General features: G+C 43.7%; 1 protein-coding gene across 1 annotated transcript; it reads right to left on the reverse strand.

Moving 5' to 3' along the window:
* Nucleotides 1–436: 436 nt before the first annotated feature.
* Nucleotides 437–6901, reverse strand: LOC310796044 (isoaspartyl peptidase/L-asparaginase; the record flags this gene model as incomplete). The annotated part of the gene is made up of 6 exons (XM_083658200.1): nt 437–645; nt 1604–1714; nt 3213–3331; nt 3919–4082; nt 5186–5328; nt 6715–6901. 6 exons carry the CDS (start codon nt 6899–6901, stop codon nt 437–439), a joined length of 933 nt encoding a protein of 310 aa, XP_083514326.1.
* Nucleotides 6902–13448: the final 6547 nt, after the last annotated feature.

Raw genomic sequence — 13448 nt, forward strand, 5'->3', positions numbered from 1 at the left:
GGATGTTTTATATATATATATATATATATGCTGAAAATGTTCAAAAAGTACTAATACACTCACATAAATAATTTCTCCAAGGCTGCGCGTTTGCATCTGGGAGACGGTTGCCATCTTTGGTTGATGATGGACAGTATTGCACTGTAATCATGGTAACATGGTAATCACGGTACCACAGTTTTAATGATCATGAAAATTTGAAACGGTACGGTATGTCTATGTATGTGTATGTATATATATATATATATACATACAGTATATGTATATATATATATATATATACATACACATATATACATACCGTACCGTTTCAAGTGTGTGTGTGTGTGTGTGTGTGTGTGTGTGTGTGTGTGTGTGTGTGTGTGTGTGTGTGTGTGTGTGTGTGTGTGTGTGTGTGTAAAAAGAGAGAAAAATAAACAAGTCTGGTGAAAAAAGGCTATTGAGATAGCTGCTCTTTAATTGTTTCATTTGGGTCTAATCCATACCACAAAACATCATGTTCCACTGCTGCCCAGGCCATCCGCTCTGTGCTGAATTTGGCTGCCCACTCCCCTGATGGAGAAACTGCAATGGCACCTCCTGCACCATGGACACGATCCCCCATGTAGTGCAGAGACACGTCCACAGCATCTGCCACCTCTTTACCTGAGGGCAAAACAAGTCATACACAAAACAATTAGCCAACACAGTGATTCCCAAAGTGTGAGCCGTGGTACAGCAGGTCAGGTGGGCCGCGAGTGGCAAAAGAAAAATCAGATTGAATTAAAAATAGGCATTTTTGGAAGAATACAAACTACCAAATGGACCGTGCCTGACTAGAAAGCTTGTATAATCCACTAACAAACTAGCACTATCTATCTATCTATCTATCTATCTATCTATCTATCTATCTATCTATCTATCTATCTATCTATCTATCTATCTATCTATCTATATATAATGTAACTTGGCAATGTGGGCCATCTCTGTTCTCTGTTTCAATTTTTGTGCCAGTCACAGCTATGCTGTTTTCTGTGCAGTCGGGCTGAAACTTTCAGGGTGTGTAAAGAGCATGGGTGACCCGCACGGGTGACCTGAGGGAGCCGGATTTTTTAATTACAGGGTATATGGAGCAATCCTGAAGTTAAATTCAATACTTTTCAAAGCCTTTTTTCAAGACACTTCCATGATATTTTAAGACCTCAGCGCCACTTCAATGCTCATTTATACCGTGCCTCATTTGTTTGCACTCAAGGTCTCGCCCGCTTCGCGGTCTCGCTAACCAAATCAGACACAGTTAGCCTATTCTAGCGATGTCCTTTTGATAACTGATGTAGTCATATTTTTTCACTTCCATTCACTGAGCCTCCCCTGAAACTGCTTGGAGTTCCCCTGGGGAGGCCCGCCTCCCACTTTGAAAACCACTGGTCTAAGAAATACAAACAGTGGGTGTTTTCATTTTCTTAGACGATGTTCCCAAAAACATAATCAAATGGCCCTACATTAAGACAACAATGTGGGCCATTTAGAGATGTGGGCCAATGTGGGCCATTTAGAGAGTTTGTAACAAGCAAACATAGGAAGTCATATTTACAGACGCAATTTATTAAGTGTGATACTTAACCTTGTTCAACATGTGAAAGAATGAGTCTGGCCAAGGTGACTTTAAGGATGGACTCTCCATGGCCGGTACAAGACACTGCACCACTAAGGTTGTCTGCATATCCTCCACAGCCTGTTTACAAGAGACACAATGACAGAGCATCTTAAATCAACTGCTTTTCTAATGGAGCCATTCAATTAGCTTTTAGTTTTATTTATTTGCACACAACAAAAGTAAGTAAGTAAGTAAGTAAGTAAGTAAAACTTTATTTCTATAGCGCCCTTTACAGCACGAGTGCACAGAGTGCTTTACATAAATAAAAACAGCATCAAAAAAGAATACAGGCACAGGAATAGTACAAGAAGGGGGAAGCATAAAACAAAAACAAGGAACATAGGGAACAAAGGGTGGCTAAGAATGACTAATTAAAAGCCTGCCTAAAAAGGTGGGTCTTTAGAAGACGCTTAAAGATAAGCTCTGAGGGAGCGGCTCTCAGGTCAGGGGGGAGGGCGTGGCTCTCAGGTCAGGGGGGAGGGCGTGGCTCTCAGGTCAGGGGGGAGGGCGTTCCAGAGCCTCGGGGCCGTCGCCTCGAAAGCTCTGTCCCCTTTTGTTTTTAGTTTGGTCCTGGGTACGACCAGGAGCGCCTGGTCAGAGGACCTCAGTGACCGACTGGAAGAGTAGGGAAGGATGAGGTCAGTGATGTAGGCAGGGGCTTGGCCGAGCAGGGATCTGTAAGCAAACACAAGGATTTTGAAGTTAATCCTGTGATGAACCGGGAGCCAGTGCAGGGATGCTAAGATGGGGGTGATATGACAAGACTTTTTTGACCTAGTAAGCAGTCTGGCAGCAGCATTCTGGATCAGCTGAAGTTGAGCCACAGATGATTTGTTGAGGTAGGAGAATAGGGAGTTACAGTAGTCTAGTCTCGAAGAGATAAAAGCATGTATGGACAAAAACAGTAAGGATGCCACCTGGTGGGCTCCCTAGGGAGGTGTTCCAGGCACAACCAGCTGGGAGGAGATCACGGGGCAGACCAAGGGCGAGGTGGAGAGATTATATATCTCCACGCTGGCCTGGGAACTTTAATCATTATGGATAAACCCCTCTCCAAGACCGCATTCTCTCAAAAACGGCCCAAAGGTATGCCCATTCCAGCCTATCAAAAGCTTTCATGGCATCCAGAATCATGACGCCTGCAGGTGTTTGGTCATCTTTGCTGCCGTCAATTATGTGAAGTAACTGTCTGAGGTTATCGGTGGCTAGGCGACCTCCTATAAAACCGGTGTGGTCGCAATGAGCCAGAGATGTCATATTTGTACAACCGACGGCCGGGCCAGAACCTTGGCATGACAAAAATAATATGTCGTTAGTAAACTGCACGTTTTACCAAGCCAACCGACATGATTGTTGAGGCCTTTCCCACTGTTTCCTGGGTAGCGTCAGCTTGTTGCTAGCTATCACGTTGGTCACGTGGAACTAAAAGTGCATGTTGGCATAGCATTCATGGTGCTAGCCCCTCGTGGTCTATTGCATACTTTGCAGCAGTTGATCATGCTACTTCCTCAGTTTTCTGAGTTGATACCTAGTTCAGAAAGAGTTTTACTGACATATAAAGGAAAAATAGTCATACCAATGACCGGAGAATCGCCTACTCGGCCAACCATTTTGTTTCTTATCCCTCCTGTTGATGTTGCACATGCGACATTACCAGACGAGTCCACAGCAACCGCCCCAACAGTATCATGGCTCCTGGAACGAGAAGAAAACCAGACAAATGTCAACTTGTAAATGGGGAGGGATTTCCAGCTACTAATGGCGTGTTCCTTTATCGCAAAATAACTGGGATGTTGAGGCTAAATGACGTCACATCCGTTTTGTTAGCGTTCCATTTGCAGAAAACTTGAGCTGGGAAGTTCACTGTTCATTGGTCAGATCCAGTCGCTAGCCAGGCTAGCCATTGTTAATAATAATGATTGGATTTATATAGCACCTTTCCAAGTGCTCGAAGCGCTTCACAGAATCATTATTCGTTCACACCATTCGTACCGGTGGTTCGAAGGCGTGGCAGCCACACATCGGCGCTCAACGGCCCCTCCGACCACCATCATTCATGTCTACATTCATACCAATCATACGAGGCAAGGAGGGTTAAGTGTCTTGCCCAAGGACACAACGACAGCAGCTGGGAGGGAGCGGGGATCGAACCGCCAACCCCCAACAGTTTTTCTGGATACTGTATGTGCGAGATCATGTGCAAAATAAATTAGCATTATTTTCGGTGAAGTTCTCCTTTACACAGGAAAGTCAAAAACAATAATAATAGACGCTGTACCAACCACTGAGAGTTGAAAAGCTCCGTGACTCCGGCGACATACTTCTTGTGCTTGTCCCATTCTGTTCTCTCGTACTCCGTCACCAGTGTGTCAGTGGGGACGGTGACCACGCCCGTCCTCTCTGCAAACAAGTTGGCACCTCTGCCCGTCAACATGACGTGCTCCGTCTGAGTTTGTCCCACGGCCGCAAAGGTAAGCAAAAGATACAATAGGAAACAGTATGAAAAACATGTAAGCATTTCTATGGCCCAAAAATGTGTGGTGGCTTGCAAAAACCCTTCACATGGTGAAAATTTTACATTTTCATGTTTTGATATTTCCATAAATTATAAACTCTCTCCTATATAACTTTTTGAATGACTGAGATCGCAATTGTCTATCTCTCATTATAAAACGGCTCTCTCAAATCAAGCAATCTGATTGGTTCACAGCCATTGTATAATTCCAGTAACCGAGTTCAATAACCCATGGCCATGGGTTATTGGTTGCCATGGCAACTCTCTTACTAAGAGAGTAATAATAAGGCTTACCTCAAATGACAACGTAGAAAAAAAAATGGCGGAGACAGCTGTCAGATCCTTGTGAATCGATCTTCGCTTATAACTTTACTAATACTTCGCAGAAAATGATGTTTTGTACAAGAATAGATGTGGGCTAATGTCTTCTTTGCAAAAGAAAGGCTGTTAACCCCGCATTTAACTCCGCATTTAACCCCGTAACGTTAGTTGGTGTCAGCTTTGCAGAGAGCATTCAGCTTCTCAACAAGCGCTGAGAATGCAGCGCTGCGGCTCGAGCTGCCTGTCGGGGTTTCCAGAAAAATCTCAGCTACTCAGCAAGCGCCAGGATTGGCCAATGTCAACTTCAGTCTCCAGAACGATCCAATCAAATCACCCGCATGTTCTTGCGGTCCCGCCTTACAGTAGTGTTTCAACTGACTCTATCAGAATGACATGCCAGTCGGAGTCGGACTTATAGTATTATTATTATTATTATATTATCATACTTGGAAACCGTTTTATAAAAGCAATATAGCACTCGAGCAGCGTGTGTTGTGGAATATATCCCGCTGATAAACTGTTATCCCACGAGGCCGCAGGCCGAGTGGGATAACAGTTTATCAGCGGGATATATTCACCACAACACACTTGCTCTCGTGATATATTGCTTAAATATCAGGCAACTAATTGGTAACTACATTGAGGCAGTTGATTCTACTGAATCTGGGCCTCTTTTTTTCCACAGTGCTATTTAAGACACACACAAAAAACACCTTTTCCATCACTGCCCGGGCAAGTGACACAGGGTTGGCAATGTTCTTGACTGAAGAGACAGCTCCACTGGCGAGTGTCCTTCCATCCATGATTATGGCATCCATCTCCACCTCTCCATCAGAGTTTAGCACTGCTCCATGACCTGCAATTAAAGATCACATTCAGCAACTGTAATAGGTTGAGGCCACGTCTCGTCATAGACGCTGGTTTAGCTGGCTCAGCCTGGCTGGGGGCGGGGTCAGGGTGGGGTAAAAACCCCCGTTCTATCCATTCAGCAAAGTTAGAATTTAGCTGATAGCCCAGCCCAGGCAGACACGATCGGGGATTTAACCACTGCAGTAAACGCACATCTGAGCAGACGTCTTGTGTTCTGCTCTAGAACCCCCAAACATGTAGTTTAGAGCTGCAGCACCGTCTTTTGGTGAGTCAGCCCATGAGATATATGGGCGGTTTTACCCCACTCGCCCCCGCCAGCCGGTTAACATTTTGTGGGCGTTCCCAGATATGCGGACTGTCTCTATGCATTTAACCAGCAACCACCAGCACTTTAGTGTGAGTTGCATTCTGCAGCACCCACCAGCACTTTAGTGTGAGCTGCATTCTGCATTATCCAGCTCACACTAATGTCACATTAGTTAATTCTTAATTAAGGCTTAGTCACCCTTATTGTAAAGTCTTACCAACTACTGAGTATTTTAGAAGACAAAACGGTGAGAATTTTAGAGAAATCAAAAAGATGTGATAATAAATGTCCTATCCCATAGGGATACCTCTGCACTGCCTCTCTGAGCCACAGATACAGTACCAGTGTTTGAACTGTCAAAACCATTTCTGATAATAACCATTCCACCAAAAGTGCCCTGAGTCCCTCCAGCCCTCCAGTTTCCTCAGTCTGACCCATATTGTTATATTATATTAGGTCATCATGCAATGTCTGGATGATTTTTCCCCTTCCTTTTAAGTAACGTTTTTGTAGTTACATTTCCAAAAGTGCAACAGAAGTGGAGTTTAATAGCAACTTACTTGTGCAGTGTATTGTTTAACCTTCAATGTGTTGCTGAGATAACATCCAAACACGGCCTCTGAATAATGATGAGAATAATTCTGCAGCGTTTTATGTCGACACCAGGGATACTAGGGCTGTGAATCTTCACTGGCCTCACGATTTGATTCTATTACAATTGAGAGGGCTGCGATTCGATTCGATTACGATTATCGATGTATCTCGATGCATCTTCAATCGATGCATCACTTTTTTCCCCAATACATGATTTATTTTTTCTCACTTTCTTTTTTCTCACTGTGTGGCTACTTTTAAAATAAAAGTGCATTTGGAACTGCATTGTATTATGATCCAAATAAACAACTGCATGTACTTCCATTATATTTTATTCGATTATAAAAATAAATAAATAATAATACTAATTTAATAATCGATTTTTGACATTTGTGAATCGATGCTGAATCGTGCACGTCCGCATCGCGATGCATCTTATAAATCGATTATTTTTGACACCCCTAGGGATACCTGCATCAAACACAGCGTTGTCCTCCATGGCCCTCACAGCTGCCTCCACAGCATCCAGGGCACTCCCTCCTGTCTTCAGGACTGAAGAGCCTTTGCACGCTGCAGCCTTCACTCCCTCGACAGAGGCCTTGGAGAGTTGGTCTGGGATGGCCCACGCCCCACCATGCACAACTATCACAGCTTTCATCTCCAAAGCCCTGCAGAAGAAGCAGACACATGGAGGCGGAGGAGACTCTTACATGGCTGAGAAAATGAATGGGGCTTTACTGTCTGCATACAGTTCAGTAACGCTTAGTTTTAGTTGACCATGCCCTAAGCCTTCACACTGCACTACCCACTACAGTAGTAGGCTACCACACAAACAGTGCAATAAAAGATAAAATACACAAACACAGCACTATAGGACGAATCAGCGTGACATCCAGTGTTGGGAGTAACTCATTACAAAAGTAACATTATATGTAATATATTACTTTTAGCAGTAACTCAGTAATATAACTTATTACTTATAGGATTTCAGTAATATTATACCAGTTACTTTGTCAAGTAACTCAAGTTACAAATTGAGTTACATTTTTTAAATCAAAGCACACATTTAAATCATTTCCTAATCAAACTGTGTGTTTTTATGCAAATAACCATGATGCTGACAATCATCATGACAATAGATGGGAAAAGGATAACATTTAGAATTTTGGATTGTTGACATTCTGCTACTGCTGTTATTACAGTTAAAGTAATGCAAAAGTAGTGTAATAAGTAAGGAGTTACTTTATACAGACATTACTATTGTAAAGTAACTTATTACTGTCAAATGAAAGTAACTAGTAATATGTAGTATATTACATTTTGAAAGTGCACTTGCCCTGCACTGGTGACGTCACTGCCACCCAGAAATGCGGAACCACTAGTAGAGCACAGCCCAAGAGTTCAAGAGTTTGATCATGAATGATGTATAATATATGCATGTGGTGTTAAAGTTGTGTGAACTGTCGCAGTTTTTAAAATGTAAACAAGGTCAGCCGGCTAGTCAGATGCTCAAACTCAGGCTCCATAGGGTTCCATTGCCGTTGCCACCCAGTGACGCGGTTTGTTTACCAAAATGCTGCTCGGCTGATCCCTCGTATACAAAACAGTTTCCCAGTCTCACAAGCGGTGCAGTGAGGGAATGTCTGGTGAAAAGGCGAATTAAAATGATTGCAGATTTGGTTAGCTTCGAGCCATGAAACCTCTTATTGCAGATGGCAGACTGTTACACATTGGACCTTGGTCCTTGGTTACCTACCGGTCCTCAAGCAAGTTGAGCCTCTGTCTCTTCGGACAGTCGCAACCAGCTAATATTAGGTTGCACTCTGCTCAGCGTTCCGGGCTACACTCTGCTTAGAATAGATCAAGCTGTGTAAAGATAACATAAACATAGCCTAAACACTTTGACACATGTTGTATGTGAACATTCCTTGCCTTTACAGATCCTCACACTCCAATCACGCAGACCAGTGTCAAGCCGACCAGAATAAATAAAAAATATATACTTCCGGTGCCAGGTTTCAAAATAAAGTCCTTCACGGTGAAAAGCCTCTTTACTGGACGCCATGTTTACAAAAGTTATACTTTTATTTTGAAAGCAAGATCGCTCAACTTCAAGATTCACTTTAATAGAGAGGCAAAGTGATCGCCTACTTCCTGCTTCAGAACTGTACCAGATATTTTTATCTGCCATTTATTTTCCCATAGACATTTAGTAAAATGCTTATAAATTTTTGTTTTACTTCGTCAAACCAAACGGTTCAGCTATATTTAGAATCAGGAGAGACCATAGAACATTTCACTTGGACCAAAACTTTAAAAAAAACTACATCGAAAAAATGTTTTCTTTAAATCCGCATTTTTTTTTTTTTACGTTTTAGACTCTAAAACGTAAGAAGAGAGAAAAGAATTCAACCACAATGACCACAATGGATTCAGCCAATAACAAATAAGGCACTCCCTGCTACCTCCATAGCCCATAAAAAACAATAGCCTACCTGAGAAAATAAATGTCCTGTACCCATCATGTCACATTAAACACACATAGAAGAAATCCCAACCACCGGCTTAATACAACAATTGCTTGCATTCACAATACCTCACAGTGACAGCCAACAATGTTTTTAGTTTAGTTTTTACATATCCAACCTCAAAACATCACAAAGTCCTGAAGGTGTGAAGGAGGTCGCATCACCCGACCCCTGCGGGACTGTGTGGGTGTGTAACCGAAGTGAATCAGCGCCGATTCCTCGTGAGTCCCGAGTGGTAGCGAGTAGGTTGGTTAAACTCACTCCCCCAGTATAAAGGCACGTTAATCTGCTCTCTTGGTGCAGTGGTTAACGTGTCCGCCTCACAAGCCGAAGGTCGGCAGTTCGAATCCACCCAGGGGCAAGCCCTTAACATGGGTTGCTGCAAGTACCACCAACACAACGCCGCTACAGGTGCATGTCCCAGTGATTCCCCATTCAATCCGTTATCCGAACCCCCCAGCCTGAGGCGGACCTCAATCCCGGGGGAACCAGGGGGACCGGTAAAGCCCCCAAAGCAGGAGAGGACATGCCGGATGGAGGGGTGGCAGGGACAGCCTGTGCAGGCAGCGGCAGTGTGTATGGCTTCATTCCATCATGATGAACGACCGTTCGTTCCAGTGAGTCCAGGGGGTTACTACCAGAATTATTCATGGGTGTGGCCACTGGCCAGGCAATGCTGGGCATTACGTCAATCAAAACCAATCAGATTCCCGTCTCGCAATGGCTGTTTGCGCGAGGCATGCGTAATAGAGTGTACTCACTCGTGCGAGGACAGAGAGAGATGGAGAGAGCTTATTGACAGATCATCTGTGGTGCCAACGACCCCCCGGGTTATGAAGGTAAATAGCCTATGTCCATTGTCCAACAAGTTTTCTCAATTAATTTCCCTCTTTGCGATGTGATAAAAGTTTCTCAGTGAGTTATAGTTGATTGCCTCATTGAATTATCTGCTAATACCCAATTTTAGCAGCATAATTTTACGTCCTGGCGTGGCAAGGCTGTGCATAATGACATGCACGGAGATTACGGTGCGCTCCCACCGCAGCGAGGTATTTAGCACGTAAGAGGTCCTTTTCAAAGCTCTCAGCGCAAAGTAATTGCGCGCTGCTGACGATAGGATAATGCCATCTATCCCCACATTTTAGCGCTGAAACGCCTGCTTTAGCATGTGGCACGCCTACCCAGTACAATTATAACATGGCATGTGCTTGTGCCCGCCCCCAATTTGCATTGCGCATGGCATTGGGAAGATAGGGCCCTATCACTTTAAACTCAGAACAAAAAATAAAAATAAAAAATACATCGGAAGTGACCTCTTAGGTAGTATAAATTGTGTGTGGTTTAAAATTATTTTATATATATATACAGTATATATATATATATTTTATATTCCAGGCGACCCCACTTAGGGTCACGAGCCTAAGGTTGGGGACCACTGCTCTGGGACCTTCCTATCCCTAGCTATGGCCCCTTTTCCCTGGCCCCGCCCCTTTCCTGACTACGCCCCTCCCACCACCCATATACCTAGCCATTCCCCCTACCCACCCCTCGAATCCCGACTGGCTACGACCTTCCTATCCACACAATAGTTACAGCCCCCTTCTCTGCCTCGCCCGTATCGGACACGGGTCCGATACGGGCCTTGTTGGCACGGGCCAAAAATTAAGGTTCTTCCTTGGCCCACGCTATACCCTCCCACCAAGTTTCATGAAAATCGGCAGTCGTTTTTCCGTAACCCAGCTGCTAAAACAGACAAACGGCATCGACAACATAACCTCCTTGGTGATATAAGCCAATATGCACACATTTGAAAGGAAACAGAAAATGATCCTCCTTGAAAAAACTATAACAGTTAATTCCACAACAATAAAGTAAAGCAAATGAGTCAAAGCAGAAGATGTTAGGCTGCTTTAAATGGACAAGAATGGGTGAAAGGAACAAAATACTGTACATATTTGGTTGAAATAATGAATTACGGTATCCTAAAGCTTATGTATCTCTGTAGTGAATATATTCAGAAAATATTGTCTTACTTTAAATTAGGGATGTTTTGAGTTTTTTTCTTATTGTTCGATCTTAAAAGAGCCCAACACTGTCAGCCATTCTGAACTTGTGAATCTGAAAGACACAAAACATGGATTATAAATAAGACCCAGTATCTGCTAGAAACGGGACAATGTCTACATTTATGGTCATGAATTTATTGTGACTTATAAAACTGAGCTATATTATCAGTATGAAATAAATGTAAACAAACTCACTTTTCAGTCCACTAAGAACTCATGGGACTCAATGCAGGACTTTGAGCACTTAAATGTGCAACCTTCTGCTTTGGCCACTAGAGAGCTGCAAGAATTCATGCATCCAATATACACTACTCCTTAAGAATAGTCTCATGTAGTATTCATATCACATGTACGAGTTTGACTTCAAGCGACAATCACACTGCTCCCTATATGCAAAGTGAGGAAAAACGTTTGCATTTGTCTGCATTGACAAACAATGTATAAACACGTTTACACCTTGTCTCTATGAAGTGCTTTTCTGCCATGGTGTGTCTGCTTTACTGTACGGCTACAGAACATTGTATTAGAAGATTAAAGCACACGGGGGGTACGGTGGTGCAGTGGTAAGCACTGTCGCCTCACAGCTCGAAGGTCCTGGGTTCAATTCCCATCTGGGACGCTGTGAATGCATGTTCTCGAGTGCCCACCCCCCGGGTGGGGTCGTCAAAAGGGCCTTTCTGTGTGGAGTTTGCATGTTCTCCCCGTGCCTCCCGGGGGTTTCCTTCATATAGGAACCCCTTCACCCAGGGGCGGACTGGGATCATAATTCAGGCCGGGCATTAGATACCAAGCACGCCAGGCCGATACGGGCCGATGCGCATGCTGGCGACCGAAGATCGGCGGCGAAAAATTTGGGCCGTTTGAAGCCCAATTTGGGCCGTTTGAAGCCCAATTTGGGTCGTTTAAAGCCAGATTTGGAACTCGTTGGAATAGCGTGATCCTCCCACGTGCTATGTCCTACCGGTGAAGCTTCCCCTGTCAGGTGAAAAGAAGCGGCTGGCTAACTGCCCATGTCTCGGAGGAAGCATGGAGCCAGTTTTCGGCTCTCCCCAGATCGCCAGAGGGTGGAGCAGCAACCAGGATAAATATAAATTAGCACTAATGGGGGATAAAAATGGGATAAAAAAATCTGGGGAGAAGATTAAAGCACACTGCAGCAACTAAGCTGCTTAACAAGTTTAAATTTTTTTGTTTGCATCTTTGGTTGCACTTTGCATCATTATAATGTCGTTAATATAAGCAGATGGGCAGTGTTTACCTTCGCTATATGTTTTCCATGGAGAAATCCAACTCCATTTTGTCCCGCTTGCAGAAACTCCACTGTAGCCAGCTCCAAGTCATTAAGGCTCGTTAAGGCTCTTGATGGGAGTCTCTGGAGCCGCATTCGAAATCGTTCACTCATTCACTCACTCACTATTCCCATATAGTGTTTATCATATAGTGAAGTATTATGGGGAATGATCAAAATGAGTTTCGGACACTACACAGATTCGGTAAAGACAACCGCATTGCATTGTGGTATACCGGCGAAAATGTAGGGTACATTTGTTGTTCACTAGAAATCGCTGTGCATTGTGGGTATTTTATAGTGGACTAAATAGTGAATCAAATTAACAGTTTAGAATTCGGACACTAAGAAAAATGGCGACACACTGCTGTGTGAGTTTCCGCAGTCCCGTTGTGATGTAAAACGCGCCACAGCGGAGCGTTTTGCCAGAGGAGGAAATGGGAGCTCTCCGTGTGGAAAACATATATCGGAGGTCAAATGGTAAATGGTAAATGGCCTGCATTTATATAGCGCTTTTATCCAAAGCGCTTTACAATCAGTAGATAGTCTACATTCACCCATTCATACACCAATGGCGGCAGGCTGCCACGCAGGGTGCCTACACACCATCGGGAGCAAGGAGGGTTAAGTGTCTTGCCCAAGGACACAACGACAGCAGCTGGGAGGGAGCGGGGATCGAACCGCCAACCCTTGCGTCATTGGCCGACCCGCTCTACCTCCTGAGCTAAAGCCGCCCCCCCCCTCATTATAATGATACAAAGTGGGTTGATAATCGGTAAAGCCATCCTTTAACCGAAATCCCCATACTAAAGTCCCATTCACTTTTCCCCTTACGAACCAGCATGGTGGCGATTTCTGCGTAAGCCTACACAAGTACAGTACATCATCCCTGCGGTATATGGCAATGTAATATAAGCTACAGTACATGAACGGATTCGTGTGAATTCAAGGGCTAGTAGGGGGAATGTGGGGGCAATCTCTAGTAAACTGATTATTTATTGATGATTTATTGGGTTATTGGGATGAGTTATTTGGAATTTGATGTCACCTTTAGAAGTGTAAAATACAGTATGACAACCTGATGTTAAAAATACATTTTGATACGTTCAATTCTTAATACTGTGTATGTGCTATATAGACGGTCTCTAAAAGAATCCACATGAATTGTACTATTCAATTTGACAGACAAGTTGTGTCATTACTGTAGATTTGAACCAAATACTAAAAGCATTCATGGCTGTAAGTCTAAATCACATGACCACGTGTCAGCATATATAAAGTGAGAACAAGCATAAACAACCTGATAATTAGCCCAGTGTAACA

Source organism: Poromitra crassiceps, assembly GCF_964638095.1.
Source record: "Poromitra crassiceps genome assembly, chromosome: 22".
Classification (NCBI taxonomy): Eukaryota; Metazoa; Chordata; class Actinopteri; order Beryciformes; family Melamphaidae; genus Poromitra; species Poromitra crassiceps.